This window comes from Aspergillus karnatakaensis, assembly GCF_047715665.1.
Source record: "Aspergillus karnatakaensis strain CBS 102800 unplaced genomic scaffold BJY04scaffold_8, whole genome shotgun sequence".
Classification (NCBI taxonomy): domain Eukaryota; kingdom Fungi; phylum Ascomycota; class Eurotiomycetes; order Eurotiales; family Aspergillaceae; genus Aspergillus; species Aspergillus karnatakaensis.
Genome location: NW_027395720.1, coordinates 294927 through 315992, shown reverse-complemented (window position 1 = coordinate 315992; position 21066 = coordinate 294927). Strand labels below are relative to the sequence as shown.

The window sequence follows — 21066 nt, the reverse complement described above, 5'->3', positions numbered from 1 at the left end:
GGGGTTACGTGGTAGCAGGTAAGCTATATGGGTAGAAGACCTGCATCATGTCTATAGGGAACTGAACTGCTATTCACTGTATTTCTGATGAACCAGGAGCGCCAGTTTCGGAAAACACCTTGTCCGGTCTCGACCTAACATTATCACGAAAAAAAAGAAAAGGAATTGTATGAGAAAACAAGACAAACACCAGTTATGCATGAACATCCAGAGATCCATACTAATCGGCGGAGAAATGACCGGACTAAACCCTTAGAACCGAGACATAAAAGGGAAGTAAACGAACAACGCGGGCTTAATGACCTGACAGCATTAGAATGTGTCTAGTCGCGATACGCCTCTGATATTTCCTCCATGGCCGACCCGAAACAACACCTGAAGCAAACGAACTAGGGCCTGCAGACTCCTTAAATATGGGAACCAGAAGCCTGCAGTAATGCGAGATGTAAAAACAACACGGTAGAAACTATTTTCCAACCATGGTGATATCTGAGCCGGTCAGAGGATTCAGGCCCGGCGGAGCAGGGGCAAGACTTGGTCGAGGTGCTAACTCCACCATCGCTGCCTTGCCTCCCCGGGTGCTTGTTGCGCCACCACGACCAGTGCCACCTCCACCTCGCCCTTGAGAGGTCGGAGCACCCGCAGCTTTGTCCTGTTCGGTTTTCTTCGCGCGAGGCCGACGGTTGATATTGCCACCCCTTGACCCAGGACCGCGCACCGGAAGACCCGTCTCTTGAGAGATCGGAATGGCTGCGGCGAGGGGTAACTGTTGATGAGTCGTCGCTGGGCCTCGACCACGGCCACCACGTCCTCGGCCTCGACCTCGTTTGATCGTACCATCCGCCCTGACCATGGCAACTTTAGCTCTGAATACGTGTATACTACTAGTGGATAAGACATACCGTTCTACTTGCACTTTCTCCCCTTCGGCCACCAGGGGACCACTGTAAACGAAGTACCCGTCCTTGCTTGCGGCGGCCTGTTCCTGCCAGACCATCTCACTATCGTCAACAAAGGGGTCGTCCCGATCGTATTCCTCCATTTTTCGTCTTCGACGTCTCTTCTTGCCGTCGGTAGGCTCGTTGTTCTGGGCGGCGGCAGCAGCACCCGGCGCACCTTCTGCATCTATCTCACTGTCACGATCGACATCAAGACTTAAGTCCTCATCTGCGCTCTCCCCAGCAGAGATTCCTCGGCCAATGCGGTCATTTCGCTCAAGGGCAGCGCCTGCGGCAGCCACACGAGCCATGCGTTCCTTATGAGCAGCTAGGCGCGGGTGCAGAGCAGCAAAGCCGTATTGTTGCTCTGCCAAACGGGCAAAGTTAATGATTGGGTTGGCATTACCCTGAAGAGGTATGTGGACGATGATGTTGGGCGTCAAAAGTGCGGAATTCTCGGATGAGCTGTCGTCTACGCCAAACAAAGCGTTGGAAATGAGGCCGGAACCTTGAGGCAACGGAGGCGGAGCTTCTTTAGCTGGCCGTGCAGGTTTTGGAGAGGGCGGTTTTGAGGCAGGAGCAGCAGAAGGAGGTTTGGGTTCCTTCTTGGGCAGCTTGTCGACGGTCACAGGGGCGGGAGGCTGATTATCAACCTCCATCGGGGTTGGCTCTGGGACTGTTTCTAGCAGAGTTGTTACTGATGATTTCGTTTCGGGCACAGTGGGTGGCATTTGAGGTTGCGACGAGGCGAATCGAGAGGGCGCGTGACTTTCTTGTGAGGGAAGAGCCTGAGGAGGAGGTCCGTAAGGAGAGTGATGGCCATACGGGGAAGACGTCGGAGGCAATGTTGAGTGAGTTGGCGCAACTGTAGGAGCTACCGGGGTCGGTGTATAGCTGGCTGCGCCGCGTCCCGGTGAGCCGTAGACATGTGGAGCATACTGAGGTGGTGAAGCGTGTTGAGGAGGGTCGATTATGCTTGATATTGCGGGCGAAGCACTGGCGCGAAATGGACGTGGAGAAATAGGACGAGGTGGAGGACTAAACGAAGTAGTAGAAGCTGGAGCTGGAGGCGGTGCGGGAGCCGAGGAGTTTGTCCCAAAAGCAGATCGGATTGGGTCGTAGTTTTGACCACTGGTTCGCTGGGTAGGAGGTGCTAATGGCTGCGATTGGGGACGTGAAGGCGGCGCCGAGATCATAGTTGGGAATGGGGGCGAGGCTGTAGGAGCTGGCGCCTGCGGAGGAGTTGGTTGCGAAGAGAGAAGCAATTGAGACGGCTGGTGAAGAGGCCGAGATTGTTGTATCTGATTCTGCTGGGATTGGGGTGAAACCTGGGTAGAATTCACCGGACCCGAGGAGGGTGCAACTGCAGGGGCAATTGGAGGACTAGGCTTCGGAGTAGGAACTGAAGCAGGCGCGGGCACCGAGGTTGCAGGCGAAGCTGATAGAATCGAATTAGGTATGACAGGAGCAATGTCGGGGCTTTGCTTGGGCGGCGAGGCTTCCAGCTTGGGCTTTTTGCGGGGATGGGAGGGTGTTGACTGGGCAGAAGTAGGGTTGTTGGATATGGATGTAGACTTGTCTCGCTGGCGACGACTGGGCCGTTTCGGCTCTTTCTCCTTATCGTTCTCCTTTTCCTTTTCCTTCCCGTTTTCCTTGTCTTTATCCTTATTATCCTTGTCCTTGTCCTTGTCCTTCTCTGCTACCTTATCTTTGGATCGGGCGGACTTGGTTGGTTCTTTGCGATCGGGTTCGGCGTCGTCGTCCTTCTTTCGACGCGACCGGCGGGGACGGGTTTCGGCGGCGGGGCGCGACTCGTGTTCGTCCTGAGCCGACCAGACGGGCGGCCCAGTGGACATGGTGGGAAGAATCGGTTAAGGCTGGTTCATCGAAACGAACGACGCGAGAGGGGTGGAAGGCGAAGGTGAGGGCGAGATCAAGGACGGCGAGGTGAGATAGGGTGGTGATGGGTGAGTTGGATGTGGTGACAGCTGGAAGCGGAGAGAACGAGTTATCGAGAAGTAAACCCGGAGTCTAGTTTGATGGAAAATAGACAAATGAAAGATAAAAGAAGATGGAGATGGAAGTCGGGGCCGACGAACTGTGGTGGATGAAGAGGGAGAGGATGGAGAAGAAGGAGGAGGAAAAGAACACGAGGAAAGAACGGAGAAAGCGGAAGACAAGGTGACAGCAAGAAGGGATGTGTGAAGGAAGCAATGCGACGGGGTTTTTCAATAGTTATGAGCTCTGGATATGATATGCGATTGGGAAACCATATACTGCCTGCTGTCTATGAGACTATCAAGAATAGTCAATGAGCTGATGGTCAGCAGCACAAGCCCGATTGACGTGTCTGTATTATTGAGATTGCTATTATTATCCTGTTGGTCCAGCCCGAAAACAGGAATCGAATATAATTTTCTCGGAGTATACACGGGATTCATGTCGCTGATCACAGCCCGGCAAAACACAAGCTGGACAGTCAATTCAGCAGTAAGACTGATGCAATAAGCATGGTTAATATTGCGATCCCTAATCGAGTAGTTGGAAATTGACAAAACAGAGTGTTCAATGAGTCCTTGATGGTAGAAAACTGCATGATGGCGAAGCAGCCCATTTCAATGTTCTTGATGGCCGATCAGATGATTCCGCGCGCTTGCCTTTTTCGGGACTACATTGCACGTGATAGGCTAGCATGAATCCAGACTAGCGCTTAAGCTTTAAGTTTTGAGCCGCATGGCTGACTCAGCAATCCCACTTGGCGCCGGAAATGGCTTCGACTTTCGAGCTCTTCTTCTACTTCTTCTTCTTCTTCTTCTTGTCTTTACATGCGCAACCATGGCTCTTCAAGGCGAACGATTTACCGTTGATCTAGACTCAGACACTGAAGATCAAACCCCCTATGCTACCTCCACCCTCGCTATCCCTGGTGTAATCGGAGAGATACAGGAACGTACACCCCCCGCTGCCCCTCCGGCCCCTCCGACACTCAAATCTGCCTCTGGATTTCCACTTCACCGTCGTCGCGTCAAACAGTCGGCATTCAAGCAGCGACAGTCTCAGTCGAAACCTGGAGATATAGAGGTCAAAAAGGCCTCTTCCGATATACAAGATGAGCGAACGGCAATCGAAGAGCAAAACCGCCAGCAATTGGCATCCATGTCGGATGCGCAAATCAGACACGAACGTGACGAATTGATATCATCTATCGACCCTTCACTACTTGAACGATTTCTCCGTCGAGCCCGTATTGATGACGGCGATATTACACCTTCATCCTCACGCGCTCCATCAAAAGATGACACACAATCTCCAGCTCGTGCTTCTAACTTAGAACCTTCGCCTGCCTTTATGCCGCAGCCAAAACATTCTACAAAAGCAACGAATTCACAACCTTCTCGAGACGAATTACCGCCACCAAAGATTCCAGAAGACCTTCATCCTGCAACCGAGTTTCCGCCCTCCGGCTCTGTTCACTTCCCCACGCCTCCACCCCGCACTACTCCAATGCCATCATTAGACCCTTCCTCCCCCGACTTTCTCTCGGACCTACAGACGCACTACTTTCCCAACATCTCACATGATCCTTCCACTCTCTCCTGGCTGCAACCACCATCCTCCGAACCCGACGAACCTGGCGCCCCTCCCTCCTCCGCATACCACCCCGGCAGCAGCGCCGAAGCCGTCCACCCCGCCTCCCTCCGCTTCTCCCTTATTGGCACCGTTTTATCCCCCACAACATCTCTCTCCTTGCCAACAAATCTTGGTCTTCACCACCATGGCAATGATCCCCACGCAGCGGGATACACAATCCCCGAGCTCGCGATCCTCAGCCGCTCCTCCTTTCCTGCGCAACGCTGCATCGCATGGCAGGTCCTCGGCCGAATTTTGTTCCGGCTAGGACAAGGGCAGTTTGGGGAGCGCGGAAGTACACTAGTCGAGGGACTTTGGTCCGTTATTGAGCGGGAGGGTGTTGTTGCTGGGATGTTGGAAGAGGCGGGTTCCTCAACCTCAATACCTTCAGCGCCATTGCGTCGTGCAGGTGCTGGAGCGGAACCTGGTGAACAAGACTCCTTTGCTGCGACCTCTAGCAGTGTTGGGCGGCATGCTAGTGCCTCAGCATGGGCTGTGGAGGGGGTATGGCTGTGGCAGTCGGGTGGATCTGGTGATAGAGGGGTCTTGAAGCCGGGTGCTACTCGAGCGCAGTAGTGTAGTTCTATGCCAAAGCTGAATTTTTAATAAGATGTACAATAACTGGAACTGCATATATCGTGCCTGGCAAGGAAGGCTTCCTATTCCAGCACGATGTCGCGACTACATTTTGGCATAGAGGTCCTGCTGAAGAAGATACAAGGCGTATAACACTCAAACTCAACAGTAGCGTACTGGCCATTAACGAAATATCATATGATCGTCCCTAATCCTTTAGCCCTGACTCCATTGCCTTAGAAATGCATGTATGTTTATCACTTCACTTTAGCATATCTCGTGTTCACGTAGACTTAGACGAAGAAGAAGCACCAGCATCACCGCCAGTCTGCACACCCAATATCCTCCACCTGATCTCCTCAATATAATCACGTCGCAGCCAGAGCCCATTCGTCTGCGTGGAGACCTCTTCACCCTGACGACACTCCCCGCTATCCACCGCCATGAAAGAGCTAGAATCGATCCATCCAAACATCAGCCGAAGCTGCCAGAGACGATCGCGGACTTCGTCCGGCTCTGCACCACGGCCTCGCGCCGCTTGAATGACATTCTGCACGGCACGTTCGGTGAGGAGCTTACTGTCGACAGAAGATTGACGGAGCCAAGGAGCATCCTGTGGCGTTGGCGAAGGACGAGGCCTTGTGGGGAACGAAGAAGGGAATACTAGTGCTTTCTCCCGTGCGTCTAGGAGACCTTGTAGGAACTGGAGCTGGAAGATCCAGTCCCAAATGTTTCGTGTTGCGGACTTCGACGTAGGCGTATCAGGGATGGTGAATAAGTCGGCTGTGACGGGGGGCAGGACTGTCGGCGGGGCGCCCTTGCCTTGGTTAGAGGCCGAAGTGGATGAAGAGGGAAGGATGTCTTGTGCGTCGCTCAGGCCGGCTAGTGTCGAACCGAAGACGGAAGTACCTGTTGGGTTGTATGTGGCTTTTCGGCGTAGGTAAATGGACTGATCACCTTGGCGGAACTTGTCGCGTACTTCTTGGTTGCTCGCAAAATCCAATATCACAGGCCAGTAGTCGGAGCTGCGGACTTCGACCTTGGCGATGATACTCAAATCGGGTAGCAGGCAAGGGGCAGTCAGTAAGCGGACTTCACCATTAGAGCTTGTTACGGTAATCGGAATCGAAACAGGCCGGCGAGAATCTGTATCGCGGGGGACTAAGCAACGTGGCTCGGCCGCAAGAACCCACAGATGTCGGAAGGCTTGTAAATGACACTTGTTGTCAAGTACAGTGGTCGGGAAGACGGGATACAGCGAGCAAATGAGAGAAGCTATTGCAAGATTGGAAGTGCCTAGTGTATGGCTTCCTCCGCCCAAAAACAGCATTCCAATCGCCATGTGGGCGGCCATATGACTGCCGTATGGCGTATCGGGATCAACACGACCGTGCAGGGAGCGTAGTCGACGGAATAAAGCTAAGTCGCCTGTTCCCGCCATCACTGCGGCTGCGGACAATGCGACAACATCCTGACAGTGGCGCACAGAGTTCCGCGCTAATTTTTCATCATAGTTGCCGGCCGGAAGACGACAAATGCGAATCAGTTGATCGAGATATGAGAGGAGAATATCTCGCACCTCTGATTTAGCAGACCCAGCATATCTGAGACCAAGAGCGAAACAAAGCCCCGCGATGATGTTGAAAAATGGCATATCGTTGCTCTTGAGTCGGCGCACGTTGGTTAGGCGATAGCGGCGACGGTACACTGCAGGAAGACTTTGAATAAACCATTCGTCGCAAGGTCGTATGCTGTCCCACATTATGATGTGTCGTGCAAGGGTGCGCAGGAGGAAAAGATCCGGACGCACGTAATCGAAGCGCACAGTGGTATCAGGGATGTCAATCTTTTGAGATATGACTTCATCGTTCGTTTTCATGAAGATGATTGCTATTGCAATCGTGGCTCCAGCCGTGGCTCGGTCGAGGATATGAGCTAGATCCACGTTCTTGGTTCCCACAGCTACGGCCAATAGCCTCTCAACTATATGCATATCCCTCATACCTTTGAGGTCTTTGCCCTTGCCCATATTGATGAACCCAAGGGAGAAGCCTGCAGCTAGGCGGTAGCCCTCATCACGGAGATCTTCATGAGCTGCTGAGCCTTCCTGTGGCTCAGCATTTTCAATTTCGGACAACATCACCTCGCTCATCCGACGGTGCTGCGAGTTGCAATATAGAAGACCAATTCCCATAATACCAGCTGTCTGTGTCAATGGCGAGAGGTTCAGCTCTGCTGCTCCAAGAGGAAGCATCCTCGTCACATGCACAGAAAGCAACCGGGTGATAAGCGTATCCATTGTGCCTAGATACGAGGCTGACAGACCCAGTAGTAAGCCGATTGAAGTCATGGTGTGTTTTGGAGTGAGGTATTTGAAGGCAACCCACTTGGCCAAAGACCTTAAATGCCCGTTGAGTCCCAAGGCTAGGAGGAACCCAGCATGCCGATTAGTCAGATCTTGGGGCTTGTTGAAGAGAATCCACGAAGTGTCGATACCTTTAGAATTCCTGGAGATTGCAAGACCGGTAGAAACACCATTGTGAAAGAAGGCCCAGCATACCTTCTCCTCGCTGAATGAAGCCCTGTCGGCGCTGATGGTCACATTTGAAGGTTTCATCACACACTGCAGCGAAAACGACGGTATGGGGAGCTTCTCAGTTAGAAGAGGAAGACGGCCACTAAAGGCGAGCATAGCGCGTCCAGAGGGTATGGATAGTGTCCGCAAGGTCACTAATTGTACCATTTCCTTTTGAGCTTCGAGCAGATCCGAGTCAGTCCATTCTGGTTCCGGACTGCACTCCGCTATAGGTGCCTTCGATTGATTGAGCAACCGCGCAGCTTCGATGAACCGTTTGTCGTCACGAAAGATTAATCTTGTAATAGAAAAGCGATCAGCCTCAGCTGAAGCTTCAAAGGAGTTTATCGCATCAATTTCCAATGCAGAATTGCCAATATGATGGTAATCACGCATGGAATCATGTGAAATGACAGCCTGTGATGGTGGTGGCGGAGGGCGAGAGCTACTGAGGTGACCCATTGAGATGCTAAGGTCGTCGCGATCAATTAGGTTCAAGAGGGAGGGGCTCCACGAGGCCGAAGCATGAGTTTGTGATTGCAAGATTGCCTCGTACAATGGGGTGCTGACACCCTCTGGGAAAGTCTCCAGAGTGTTTCGCGTAAAACCCCACTGTTGAAGGAGCTGTATCCGCTCAAGAACACTCGAAACGTTGTGCATCTCGTCAATGAATCCCTCGAGAGCTAGCGTCCTCGGAGTCAGAGTATAGCACCACTGCCACAGCTTTCCTTTTCTTGAGTATTCAGTTGGGTGGACAATATTTAGTAAGCTGAAGAAAGTTGAAGAACGCCCACGCCACGCATTCTCTAAGAATGAGAATATAGAAGGGGGCGCGATAGGCTGACGAGGTACATCTATCAAAGTCATTCGTGTATCTTCAAACTGCCAGCGATTTATGCTGGCGATTTCCATGCCATAGTAAGAATCCGTGGCCCAGCCCCATGATGACCACCCCAACCAGCCACCTAGTTGGGCTAGGACCGGGGCGAGAAGGCCAAGAGGGCCGTGTGACTGCTCCCTATCAGGCACTGACAGCTTCTGCTCTTCTCTAAGGAGATGCAGAGCGATTAAAATCGTACATAGCACGGTGCTTGGTGACTGTTGAGTGCTGGTGAGCGTGGTATGTAAGGGACCTTCTGCCCCAATTGCCGCAATACCCCGAGCTGTTTGCAGAAACTCCCTGGTCAGCGTCGCGCATCGTAGGATATACGTGTTTTTGCGACAGGTTGACCGAGTTGATGGGTATTGTTCGCCTTTTGAGGATTTTCTTCCGTGGCTAGCAATGCTCTCATCTTCAGCATCCTGCTCGACAATCCAACTCCAAGAGGCAGAATTCATCCAGGGCGCCACAACACCGGCCGACCCTGATTCTTGATCCAGCATTGCTTCCCAGCTCTCAGTGTCGACATAACTTCCGCTGCTAGACCTTAGTAGGCCCTTCTTCTTGCGAGGCTGTCTAGGTGGTTTATTCGCTTGATCATTGTCGATGAAGGGAATGGCCATTGAGAATAGGAGTATCACTAGTGACGTCCATTCAAGATCGTTCTCAGTATCCTGTTCTTGTAGCCATTTCATGATCTCCCACCAGCCTGTCAGAAGCCCATCAGCGACCTTGTCCGGACATGAGCCAGATAGGGCGAATCTGCACACGCTGAATGCTTTCTTGACCAAGAAATTCGTGGGCTCCATTCGGATTTGAACCTTGTGTCTTCGCTGCATAGAATCGACTACGTCAAACTTCCCGTTAACAGCTGGATGATCTAGCCCAACAAGCGTAAAAGATGGATCAGCCACCACGCGTTTCATGCTTCCTTCTCTTGGGAGATTTACAGTCATGATGGAGGAAAGTGAGTTCGCTTCGTGCAGCATGAGCTTTGTGGGTAAGTCAAACGCGATAGCGTCGTTCCATGGTGTTTGCAAGTGTAAAATGTGGCCTGCAGTGTCCGTAGCGCTCAGAGTCACGATTCGGGAAAGACCACCATCGACAATTTTGCATATATCTAGAGTTCCAGCGAATTGCTGAACTCCAGACGCGTGCACGAGTAAAGACCGGTCGTCCAGAGTGACCTTCCCCTTCGCCCTTTTCAAGAATACCGCATCTTTCTTCGGCATTTGAACTTTATCTGCTCGTATGTTGACAACAGTCATGGACTTGGCCTCCTGGTCCACTACGTAGAGAGCCATGGGGGTTGAGCCAGTTTGCGCGCCAGCACAGTCGTTAGGACATAATGTGACAACTTTCAGTTTCTTGGACTGCTTCAGTTTCGATGGGGCGAGGAAGTTGCCAGAGAATCGTGAAGAAAAGCTTTCAACTTTAAATAAAAGAAGCTCTTCTGGTAGACCTGAGGCACATTCTTTGAGATCCATGTTCTCAATACCTTCGAACAGGTTGTCATTATTGAGCTCTTCAAGCAGCTTGTCTACCGGGGCGTCCACAAAGCTACTGGCGGTGCTGTAGATAGAGCCAGTTCCAGGTGGTAATGAAGCCCTCGGGTTGAAGCCGAAGCTACCACGAGTGCTACCTGCTCCTATCGACTGCCGTAAACTTGAGGGGTGGATTGTGCTCGATTGACTTCCTGTTGCGAGATCTGAGAACGTGATTCTATCTTGACTTGTGGCCAAGTCTGTACGAGCTAGCAGCGAGCTCACTCGCCGAGAAGTCTTCGTTGGAACACCTATATCCCCAAAGTCCTGGCCTAGTTTCGAAGCAAAATCGTCGTCGTCGGGTTTACCCTCGGTTGAGTATTGTGAGTGTGACATGACAGACGCATTCCAATTTTCACCTCTTGGGCCAAGACTTTCTCTCAGGGTTGAGGGACGCGCCCCGGGCGTCGTTGTGCCTGTGGCCATCCCAAAATGAGAACTGCGTCTCTTTGACCGGGTGCCCCCGGTCTCGCGCCGCCTTTTCTTCTTGGATGACGGGCTGGTTTCATCATCTCGATAGCGAGCGGTCCAGAGCGTATACAAGCCGGTGGTCGTGTTCACAGTCAAGACAAGCATGAGGGGGTTTCTGGGGTTGGCGCGATGCGTGCCTGATAGTTCATCTCTGGGAGAAACGTAGATAATCTCATCGGCGGGGTCTAACACATCAAATCCTAAAGGACTACTCGACAGGCTCGCTTGTAACCATCGTGGCGACTGATTAGTTACCACGAGACCCATCTCCGAGTGCGGGTCTACAAGTGAAAAGACCCTAGGGAGATCAGCACGTTTGGGTGTCTGTGACTTCCAGCGAGGGCTCTGGGTTGGCATAGCGCCCAGCGAGGATCGAGGCGCCTTGCCGGAAGGATATTCAAGAGATTGGGAAGCACGAAAGTCCGAAGGAAACGACATGAACGAATTCGGCGGCGCTATAGGGTGAGTATTGGTAATATCTTCTTCCGGAACCTTTCTCTGGAATAATAACCCTCGGGGCGCCGCGAAGACCGAATCAACTTCGAATGGTAAGGGCACAACATGGCTGTTCCCATCCAAAAAGAAGATGTGAGCTTGTGACTTTAGCACAACGACGACTGCTCGCGATGAATCTTTGCTGGATGCTTGCTCAAGGCTCGGAGGTTTCGATCCCGCATTCTCTGGCAAGTGTGCGTCCGTGAAATGACTATGGCTATCGTTTGTCTGTAATGCTGTAGATGCGAAGGTAGGCGAAGACTTGTCGCTGGTCCTCTTGACCTTACTCACCGAGAAGTCCGTCAACAAAGCATGCTTTATATCCTCCTTCTCCAAATCCAGGCGGAACACTCTTTTTATCACACCTGCCCGAGACCAGACGACACAACTTTTTGTCCACACCAGCTCATCCTCCACCGCACCATTTGCGCCGGTATCCACGGTTGTTGTCCACGAGTAGAGCTCATCCGAAGGATCGGAGGGTAGCAGATCTTCCGCGATAAGAAAAGGGATGGCCGAGGGCTTGTGTAGGCCGAATGACCGAATTGTAGACATATCGGGGCGAATCGTTAAGTATTGCGGGGACAAAAGGGTCTGGCAGTCGGCGCCATTGTCGGTTTATCTCTTTCGGCGAATGTTGGAAACAGATATAATCGAGAAGCAGATTTACCGTAGTGCAGGCAGTTGCAGTTGCAGTTGAGCGGGAGGAATGCGAGGCTTCAGTCAGAGACGTTGAGTTGGGGGTTGTAGCTCGAGAAGTGACGCGTTGGACGCGGACTGAAGACGGTGGTCAACACAAAAGAGCCGCCAATTCTAACTACTACTTGCATCGCCGCTTTTTTCTTCCTCCGCAACATCATCACTCCAGCTCCATCCTTTTCTCACCTCACCCTCAAAGCGCGCGCTTTCGCTCATGATCTTGATTTAGATTGCAACCTAAAACCGACAAGGAAAACCCCATCGAAACTGCACACCGGACTGAGCATCCCAGTACCCCTTGAGCTCGAGGCTCCTCCGAGACTCTAAACGGCTTAGAATTCTTCATCAACTACGTACGCAATGCCGACTTTCCCTTCTCGACCGCTCGTTCGAGCTAGAGATAGTGGGCTGCAGCTAAGGTATGCTCACGAAAATTTGTTCAATACCTGCATTACTTGTGTTGACTTGGGGGTTCTTGGGTCCAGTTACCAGCTCCCTCACCGCGTTTACGCTGCTCAAGGCTACCCGATCATTGCTCCTAATGGCTCTTCAATATTCCTATACGGCTATGAAGATGGATTGAAGGTTATCTGGAGGGGCGGACGTCCATTTGCAAAGCAGAAACCACAAGTCCCGAAACAGGACAACCAGGGGAAATCGACCCGGAACAATGACGATGCGATCATGATTATCGATTCTGACGATGAGAGCATGACGAATACGCGAAAGGGCGATGAAGCCGAAACTGAGAGAGGATACCTGTTCGAAGAAGAAGACCCCGAGGTCGACCCAGCCGACCCTTACGAGAGTGTGCTCAGCCAGGTCGATATACCCCTGGGAAGTAAAGTCCTCGGCCTTGCTGTTCCTCGAGTTCTCCCAGAAACCGCCCGCTCCTCCCTTGATACTTTCCCGGAAATGCTCAACAATATCATCATCGTGTCGGCAGTTTGCGCAGACTATTCGACGCGAATTGTGACTTTACCACTGGCCCCTCCGCATCCAACTCAGACCGACATCACCACCATGGGGATTCAGGTATCTACAATTAGCGGTGGTCTTTCACACCAAGAGGTCCCTAGAGGAGTGAGCATAACCCTCACATATCAGGAAAGCGACTCGCAGCAGGACGCTGACTCTGAAGGGAGATGGGACCTTCTGGTGGCAACGCATTCCGCGGAATCATCCGGCTTACTCGTCATCCATCGAATCCCTATCGTAGAAGATAGAGGGATCAGAGGCGTGAATTTCCGAATTTCCGCGGAAGAGATTGAATCAAAGCGACGGTATCTCTCGGCGCCTGCTCAGAACATTGCTTTCAATCCGTCGAGCTTCCCGGCCGCGCGCCACTCAACCCTCCTTGTCTCATTTCATACAGGCTGCGTCAAAGTGTACTCCTGCTTTTCCACAAAACCATCCAAATCATCGCGAAGGGCAGCTGGAGCTCAAAGTGATTTCGAGACGTCGGAGACAGAGGGCAAATGGCTGATCAGTCTTTATCCTGGCTTCGAGTCAGACCTCCCGCGGCGCAAATTTATATCCAATGCTGAGTGGGTGCTTGGTGGGCGAGCAATCATGGTGCTCATGGCAGATGGTGGATGGGGAGTATGGGACCTTGAAGGAGCGGGCCCTGGGACCGCCAAGGGTCCTCTTCAGCGACAGTCCAGCGTGCAAGGCGTGTCTGGAGGCGCACTAACTACCTTTTCAGTGAGCGGGCGCATTTTAAGCCTGCCATCAGGGCGGAAGTCGGAAACTGATGGACCAGCAGTTGAGCAACGTTCCAAATTTGCTCCAATGACGCCGTCAACTAAAAGAATGCGCGAGGATACTTTGCTCAAGGGCACCACAGGTGGAACGACTATCTCTTCGCTGTGTGGTGGAATATCGGTCTATCAGACCAATTCTTCCCAGGACGCATTACCAGACGAGTCGATCTTCATCCGGCATGGTAATCAAAGCGCGGCTATACCCAGCCTTCTGAGCCTATGGCGAAATGCCGTGAGAGCGACGGGTACATTAGATGCGTCGAACCGGTGCCGAGTGAACACAATTCAGGACATTGCACTCTTGGGGGAGCCTTTGCATGCCATTGGCCATGTCCCCGTGACCTCTCGTCAATCTCGAGACAGCGACGGAGCATTTGACATTCTTGTTACTACAGAGCATCGGATCTTGATCCTAACCCCAAAGCTGACCGAACTCGAGGCAGCCCCTGTCCCTCGCAGGTCGGTAGCCGAGACGCCCACCGCCGAGGCAGATCAAGTTCGACTGCGTCGAGGCGAACTCGACGTGGATGGCATGGACCGGCTCCTAAGTGGAATGGCAAACAGCAGTCGCTCGCTGCGGATGGGAAGCCCGATCAAGCGGACTCGGGTATTTGCATGATGTATGTGGATGAACTAATTAGGATCTAATACAGATACACCCAGATGATGAAATTGATCAGCTTCTACTTTCGTGCACTACCACGATCTTAGGCTAGTCTATAGACATTCGCGCTGTAAGGTGGAGCGCAAGGCGAGACTCATGCCTTGAAATGCCTCTTGAGGTATAAGCTCTGTATCGGCTGCGATATAGCAAAGGGGACTGCCATGACTGAGAGCATCCTGCATATGCCACGGCTTGGTCTCCTTCGACGGAATGGGACCAGGCAACGTCCGCGTGTGGTGTATACATCTTAGATACCAGGTATTATATTGTAGTTTCGTAGCGTTTGATAGTGATGATTGTTTACCTTCTCTTACCTCTATACTCTAGACCTTACATAAGCACCACACCCCACGGCGGGGATGCCAAATTGCGATATCGCAACATCTCCAAAGAGAATATAAGCAACCGCCCCTTGCACTTCTCCAACCCTCCGTGTCTCTACAAAATCCCTCAACCCCCCAACATCCACTCCAAAAGATCACAACCCGACCCGGAATGGCACGCCCATCCTCACCCCAACCAAAGAAGGGTACTTCCTACCAATCTCCAAACCCTCCCCTTTCTCTGCCAATCCCACCTTGTTCCTAACGCAAGTATCCTAAAGTTTGGGCCTCCCTAATCACAAACCTCGCTTACCTCCCGGGCCTCCTCACCCTTCACCACTCCCTGCAACAAGTTGAAACCGCCTACCCCTTCGTCGCCCTCTACACATCTACATTCCCCGAGTCCGGGCTCGCCGCGCTCGCAGCTCGTGGAATCAGGACCCACGCCGTGCCGTCAATCACGCCGAGTAAGCTGTCGCGGAAGTACGAGCAGGACCCCCGGTTTCGAGAGACATGGACGAAACTTGTTGTATTTAGCTTGGAGGGTGTGTTCGAGCGGATCGTGCTCCTGGACGGGGATATGCTCGTTCGGCGCAATATGGATGAATTAATGGAGGTTCCGCTCGACGGGGATGCGGACGAGGAGGAAGATGACGATGAGGAGCACAGCAGGAAGGGAAAGAGAGTGTTTGCGGCGAGCCATGCGTGCGCCTGCAATCCGTTCAAGAAGGCGCATTATCCGGCTCATTGGTAATTCTCGCACCCTGTTCGATCTCTCTACTCCAAAGGATGAGTGAGAGATGAATATCAACTACTAACAAAATCATTAACTAGGATCCCCAAAAACTGCGCCTTCACAACCCAGCATACAACACCGACCCTAGCGCAAACCACCGGCGCGTCCCTTACCTCCGGCGTCGGCATGCTCAACTCCGGCCTTCTGGTCGTGAACCCCAGTGCTACCTCCTACGCTTTAATCCGAGACCTCCTTGATACTCCCGAAAAGGTCGACAGCTACACATTCCCTGACCAAGAATTGCTTTCGGAAGCCTTCAAGGGACGATGGGTGCCGTTACCGTACGTGTACAATGCGCTGAAGACGATGCGGGCGGAGGGTGTGCATAGTGCCATTTGGCGTGATGAGGAGGTCAAGAATGTGCACTACATCTTTGCTGTCAAGCCGTGGCAGGAGGAGCCGCCGGTGGAGGGGCCAGGGATGGATGTGTTGAATCGATGGTGGTGGGAGGTAAACTGGGAGAGACAGCGGTTAGAGCAGGAGAGAGGAATTCAAGATGGTCATTGATTGACAGAATGTTTAATACATGGTGTAATTGGAAGTTGTTTTTATCTGTTGGTAGTATATCTAGTTCTTGAATGGCGCCCGATATAGACGTGGCAAGAGGATAATGACATGTACAGGATACATATACGTTGAGAAAGCCAAAGAGCAAGCAGCTGCTGCGCTAGATTTAAATGCATGCACAAGCATCGGCTCGTGAGTGTAATGTGATCGGTTCGTTACCCTATCCAGTGAAACCGAGGCCATCCAATTCCTTGCGCACCGAATCCTCCGTCTGGATCTTCTTCATCTGCGTATCTTCTAGCTTCTCACCACCCGCCAGACGCATCTTCAGCTCATCGATTGCCCGAATCTTCTTGAGAAGTCCGCGGATCTTCTTATCCTGAGCGCTGGGGACAGCCTCCTCGACGGGGGCAGTTTCCAGAGCTGCCGCCTTGGGCTGTGGCGCGCCGTTGGGCTGCTGCTGCTTTTGCTGCTGACCGTTCTTGCGGGGCCGCTCGCCGTCGGCCTGGTTCTTCGGCCGAGCGTTGTCGTTCCGCCTCTCACCACGAGGAGGACTGCGCTCGGTGGTGCCCTCCTCCGGCTGTCCCTCCTTGAGCTTGCGGGCTTCGCGTTTCTTCTTGTTCCGGGCCGCAGACTTGGACAGCTTCTCCGCGTTATCTGCACCAGGTGGCAGGGCGACACCACCCCCGGGAGCGGCTCCCGGGGGAAGGAATTCCTCAGCTGGCTCTGCGCCAGGCACTGCGCGTCTTCGGGACCGAGCGGTGGCCTCAAGAGCGCCACCGGTTGCGGTTCCTTCACGCACGTAGGCTGAGCCACCCTGGTCTTCGCGACGGAAAGCCAACGGGGTAGATTGGCCACGAGCACCAGGGGGGCGGTATGCGCCCATGGCCTTAACGGGGGCCTTCTTGGTGCTAAGGTATGCCACTGCCGAGGCGTGAGGTGTGGGGAGCGAGTTGAGCGGATCGCCAAGCGGGTGCTGGATAGTCGACTGCGGGCGCCAGGACACGTCGTAAAGCTCGTCGATGTCCTGATTGTACAGCAAGGCTCCGCTGACGTGCCACAAACGAAGACCGTTGTCAACCCTTAGACGAGGGCTGGTGGTGGCGGTGAGAATAGTCTGGCCATCGGGCGACCATTGGCACACACTGGAGTTCGCCGCCTCAATCGTAGTGACCTTGTTGTAGTTCTTTTCCATGTCGTAGATGTCCATCTGACCAGCCAAGTTTCCAAAACCGGCCACGAGGACGAAGCGTCCATGAGGAGAGAACGAAATCGTGTTGCGAGGGCTGATGGGCCAGCTGTGCTTGGCGACACCACGGAAGTTGAAGATAGTCGTCTTCGCGGGTATGTGGCCGTAGACGACACCAAACTCCTTGGAAGTGGGAGACCAGCTCACGTCGTGAATCGGACCTTCTCTGTCTGTTCAAGGATTAGTGTAACATCAAGGATGTAAGCATCCGCGAAACCTACCGAGATGTACCCGGGAGTCAAACTGTCCGGTAGAGCTCAGGAGGTAGAGAGTGGTCTCTCCATAGTAACTCTTGCCAGTCTTATCAACATCGGTCTGAGCAAGAACGATCAAGCTAGTACCGGATGCATTCCACTTCAATTGGACCTTGTCACCCTTGAAGAAGGTCTTTTGGGAAACAGGAGATCCGAATTGGGGTACTGCAAAAACCTTGACGGCGGCAGGTTGTCCCTACAAGGATTAGCCTCAGTCAACTCCACGTATTTATTCGTCGTACCTTGCGCTCAGGAATGAAAACGGCAACCGAGAGATTCTGGCTCGGTGAAAGCGCAAAATCTGCCACCCCCTCCACACGTAGCTTATTCCAAACCTTGGACAGGTTATCGCTCTGGTAGAACTGAACCTCGTTGGTCACGACGCGAGCACAGAGCTTCTCGTCGGATGTGTACTGAATGTTCCAGCCAGTCTGAGACTTCTGAACGTACTGACCAACAATCCGATTCTCCTCGCCGGTGCCGGTTTCCACCACCTGCCAGACCTTCAAGTTCTTGACAGCGTCCCCATTGGCATCCTTTGTCGGGCGCTGCCATGTGATAAGGTATGTTCCGAGGGGCGAGAATCCAAGTTCAAAGACGTTCTCGGCGGGGATGGTAGAAACGGCGTGTCCAACGGAAGGATCGATGATGGTAACCCTGATAGCATGTTAGTCATTGTTCTTCTGCACGAAGCCGGTGGGTACATACTTCTCGGGCGAAGCCCAGGCGAAATATCGACCGCAGGGAGAGTAAGCACTGCAGCGGATGTTGCCCTCGGGTCTGACAGAAGTTCAGCTCGTTAGTGACGTGTTCACTGCATTGAGAAAGTAGCTGCCTGAATACGTACCTCTCAAACCCGGCCAGCGGCTCGTACACTGGGGACGCATCCAGGATGCCAACTCCCTTAACCGTGCGGTCTGCACCAGTCAGCTAAGGCACGCATTGCACTTTCGATCAAAGGACGGAGCGACCGAAAAGTGGCATGTGAGACTCACAGGAAAGTTGTGTAGGGGCAGCCATCTTGAATATATCAAATGTCTCTGTCAGAACAGACTTGTAATTCAGGGAAAAGCGAGATGCGCGTAGAACGACGTGGTTCAGAAATCCCACAAACTTGAGCTGTGGATAAGCTGCTTGGGCTCCCCGCTAAATGAGTAGTAAACTCAGGCAAGAGGACAACGCGACCCGGAGGTGTCGAGGCAAGTGTATAGACGATAAACCGCTTCTGGCGAGACAAAGGGCCGAATTCGAAGGCTGTGAATATGCGGGATGACCTGTTGTTTGGCTGCAGGCGACACGCACAAAGAACGAGGTGGAAGAGGACGAACTTGGCAGGACCTCTTATCAAAGCTCCAGTCCAGGTTTTTGCGGATCAGAATGAATGCTCGACAAGTCAATGCCAGCAGGGACAGGACAGAGCGACAGGAGGAGGGGGTGGTGAAGGATGGAGGAGGAAGTAGTGGGAGGGTGAGAGAAGAAGAAAAGCAGCAAGCAGCGAGCGAGACAAGCCCAGAGCCAAAAACCTGAGGCGGCGAATCTCAGCCATCGGGTGCCAAGACATTGGCCGATCTTTGAGACACTGCGCTATTCTCTCTAGCTTCTACTCTATCTAGATACATAGATACATAGGTTACTCCTTCTTTTGTTCTATTTTCTCTAATTGATCGTACTGAGAATAGCCTTGCACAATGGCATTGACGCTTGGTTGGATGCCTCGCATCCTGTTGTCAGTTTTACTGTTTTACTGTTGCCACTCAAGCCGTTGGAAAGATTGCACTATAGTTCTACTCAGTTGGATAGTGATCTTAATAAGACAGACGATGAAGATCGACGTAAGTGCATATCCTACATCTCCAAGCGCTCCATCACTTGAAAGAACGAACGCGTTGCCGCCCCTAGAATGTCAAGTGTTTAGCTTGTCCGACATTCAGCTAGATTCCGAATTCCCGATAAATTAATCCACGATGAACGCCTAATCCCGCGAAAATCGCAACAGTCACCTTTGCCATTAAATGGCAGTTTTGATTTAACGTCGCACATGCTGAGAGCTGTCATGGTAGCCAGGAGTGGCAATTCGAGGTGTCCTCACAGTCGTATCAACCACATCATCATCATAGGTCATGCCATCCACCATACGGGCATCATGGCTAGGCTCTGGAGTAGCCGAGGATCTCTCCCCCAGCGCTGACTCGACATGGGAGCTATCACCCAAATGTGGAGAGTGAATCGGGTTCGCTCGGCTGCGGGTTGGGCTCCCGATTGAGTTCGGGCGACCACTAGACGACGTTCTATTCAAACCAGGATGTGAAATGGGACCGCTCACAGTACTGGCGCCTTCTCCGAACCCGACAAGGCTGGCATCTCCTTCGTCGCTGAGGTTGCCGACGCTAGATGTACCATCATCGGGATCTTCGCTCATCTTGTCGGCGTCAAAGGCATCGCTTCCGCTGGCCCAGGTGGTGCGGGCGCCCACGCTGCCAGTAGCGCTCGCACTGCCTACAGTGCTTCTCTCCTTCAATCCTGCGCCACTGTCAAAGTAGCCCGGAAAGTATGCTTGGGAGGGGGCGGTAGTAGGGCCTCCAGCTCGTGCGGTAGCCACCCGTTCCAGACCAGCTAAACGGGAGATGCGATCGGCACGCTCGGCTTCAAGAGTAGTAGTGGAGCTTGTAGATGCCGAAGATGAATGATGAGCATGGCGGCTGTGAGCTAGTGGTTGGCCTTGGTGACCGTCTTTGATGGCAGTGGTGGACAAAGCGGAGAGGGAGGTAGTGCCAGAATTTGGTGTGCCCCTAAGATCAATCAAGCTGTCAGTTGAGCTCACAAAGACGGGGAGCTAAGTATGAAGACACAAGATGAGGCGGGGGTCTCACGGTCCCATTTCGGATGGAGTCACCGGATCGGAAGGGGGAGGAGGGAGGTTGATCAAGGTAGGGGTAGTCATTTTGCCTGTATGCACAAGGTGCGTCTGTATCCTGTAGGAGGTGCAGAGGAGATCTGCTCAAGATTGGCGGGGGAGGAGGGGATGTATCGAAGTCGACTTGTAGATGATTCTAGTTGGGCAGGAGTTTAGGCTGAAGTAGGGCGGTGGTCAGGAGAAAATGGAGCCACGATCTGGAGGATGAAACAGAAGGTCTTTAGGGAGAGAAGGAAGCTAGAAGCGTTGATAAAGCTCGAGAGAAGGATGGGCGCAAAGAAGTGAAGTTGCCAAAGCACCGCCAGTAAGGTTGCTCCGATCTGCTTCGGCTGCAGAGGGTCAAGCACAAGCAAGGGTGTTACAGATACGAGCGAGGGTGTTCTACCAACAAGGTATAAATTTGATCTAGGATCGATGTGAAGTCTTGGGAGAGAGGTTGCAAAGTGTTTGCCCCAAGGAAGTCTTCTTTATCTGCCGCTTCATTGAAGCAGAGCATCTTTCCTAGTTACAGGCGATGACGTCAGCATCCTGAAACAAAGCTAGGTACAGCTATCAGCATCTTGATGCCTCATTCCACAGGCATCAAAGTCTCAACAACATCGCTTACAGCCATTGTGGACTGATTGCATTCGATTAGTTTGAACACCTAGTGCTCAGTGTATGAGAGGCTATGTGGTTATATTATGGCCCATTGGTACAAAACGTTGAGATTTTCCTGTATGGCGGTGTACTCTGAGGAGTACATTCTAGTTAGGTAGTTATTATATACTTCTGTAACCACATATCAA

At 52.6% G+C, this 21066-nt stretch overlaps 7 protein-coding genes across 7 annotated transcripts; 3 read left to right on the top strand and 4 right to left on the bottom strand.

Annotated features, from left to right (window-relative positions):
- Window positions 1-111: 111 nt before the first annotated feature.
- Window positions 112-2991, bottom strand: BJY04DRAFT_156338 (uncharacterized protein). The gene is made up of 2 exons (XM_073708970.1): window positions 903-2991; window positions 112-845 (listed from the first exon to the last, which is right to left on the bottom strand). The coding sequence occupies exons 1-2, from the start codon at window positions 2792-2794 to the stop codon at window positions 467-469; spliced, it is 2271 nt and encodes a 756-aa protein (XP_073574801.1). The 5' UTR covers window positions 2795-2991; the 3' UTR covers window positions 112-466.
- Window positions 2992-3773: 782 nt separating this feature from the next.
- BJY04DRAFT_214869 (RPAP1 family protein) lies at window positions 3774-5144 on the top strand (the record flags this gene model as incomplete). Its single annotated transcript, XM_073715344.1, has 1 exon — window positions 3774-5144. One exon carries the CDS (start codon window positions 3774-3776, stop codon window positions 5142-5144), a length of 1371 nt encoding a protein of 456 aa, XP_073574800.1.
- Window positions 5145-5427: 283 nt separating this feature from the next.
- Window positions 5428-11664, bottom strand: BJY04DRAFT_214868 (anaphase promoting complex subunit 1; the record flags this gene model as incomplete). The annotated part of the gene is made up of 1 exon (XM_073715343.1): window positions 5428-11664. One exon carries the CDS (start codon window positions 11662-11664, stop codon window positions 5428-5430), a length of 6237 nt encoding a protein of 2078 aa, XP_073574799.1.
- Window positions 11665-11971: 307 nt separating this feature from the next.
- Window positions 11972-14220, top strand: BJY04DRAFT_181058 (uncharacterized protein). Its single transcript, XM_073710158.1, has 2 exons — window positions 11972-12227; window positions 12294-14220. Exons 1-2 carry the CDS (start codon window positions 12169-12171, stop codon window positions 14188-14190), a joined length of 1956 nt encoding a protein of 651 aa, XP_073574798.1. The 5' UTR covers window positions 11972-12168; the 3' UTR covers window positions 14191-14220.
- A 399-nt stretch (window positions 14221-14619) lies between these two features.
- On the top strand, window positions 14620-15881 carry BJY04DRAFT_181056 (nucleotide-diphospho-sugar transferase). The gene is made up of 3 exons (XM_073710157.1): window positions 14620-14764; window positions 14840-15308; window positions 15393-15881. The coding sequence occupies exons 1-3, from the start codon at window positions 14731-14733 to the stop codon at window positions 15859-15861; spliced, it is 972 nt and encodes a 323-aa protein (XP_073574797.1). The 5' UTR covers window positions 14620-14730; the 3' UTR covers window positions 15862-15881.
- On the bottom strand, window positions 15882-18822 carry BJY04DRAFT_181054 (translation initiation factor 2A). Its single transcript, XM_073710156.1, has 6 exons — window positions 18360-18822; window positions 18212-18281; window positions 18073-18144; window positions 17607-18021; window positions 17332-17560; window positions 15882-17280 (listed from the first exon to the last, which is right to left on the bottom strand). The coding sequence occupies exons 1-6, from the start codon at window positions 18382-18384 to the stop codon at window positions 16082-16084; spliced, it is 2010 nt and encodes a 669-aa protein (XP_073574796.1). The 5' UTR covers window positions 18385-18822; the 3' UTR covers window positions 15882-16081.
- A 280-nt stretch (window positions 18823-19102) lies between these two features.
- BJY04DRAFT_181053 (uncharacterized protein) lies at window positions 19103-20740 on the bottom strand. Its single transcript, XM_073710155.1, has 2 exons — window positions 20235-20740; window positions 19103-20153 (listed from the first exon to the last, which is right to left on the bottom strand). The coding sequence occupies exons 1-2, from the start codon at window positions 20303-20305 to the stop codon at window positions 19391-19393; spliced, it is 834 nt and encodes a 277-aa protein (XP_073574795.1). The 5' UTR covers window positions 20306-20740; the 3' UTR covers window positions 19103-19390.
- Between the last annotated feature and the right edge of the window lie 326 nt (window positions 20741-21066).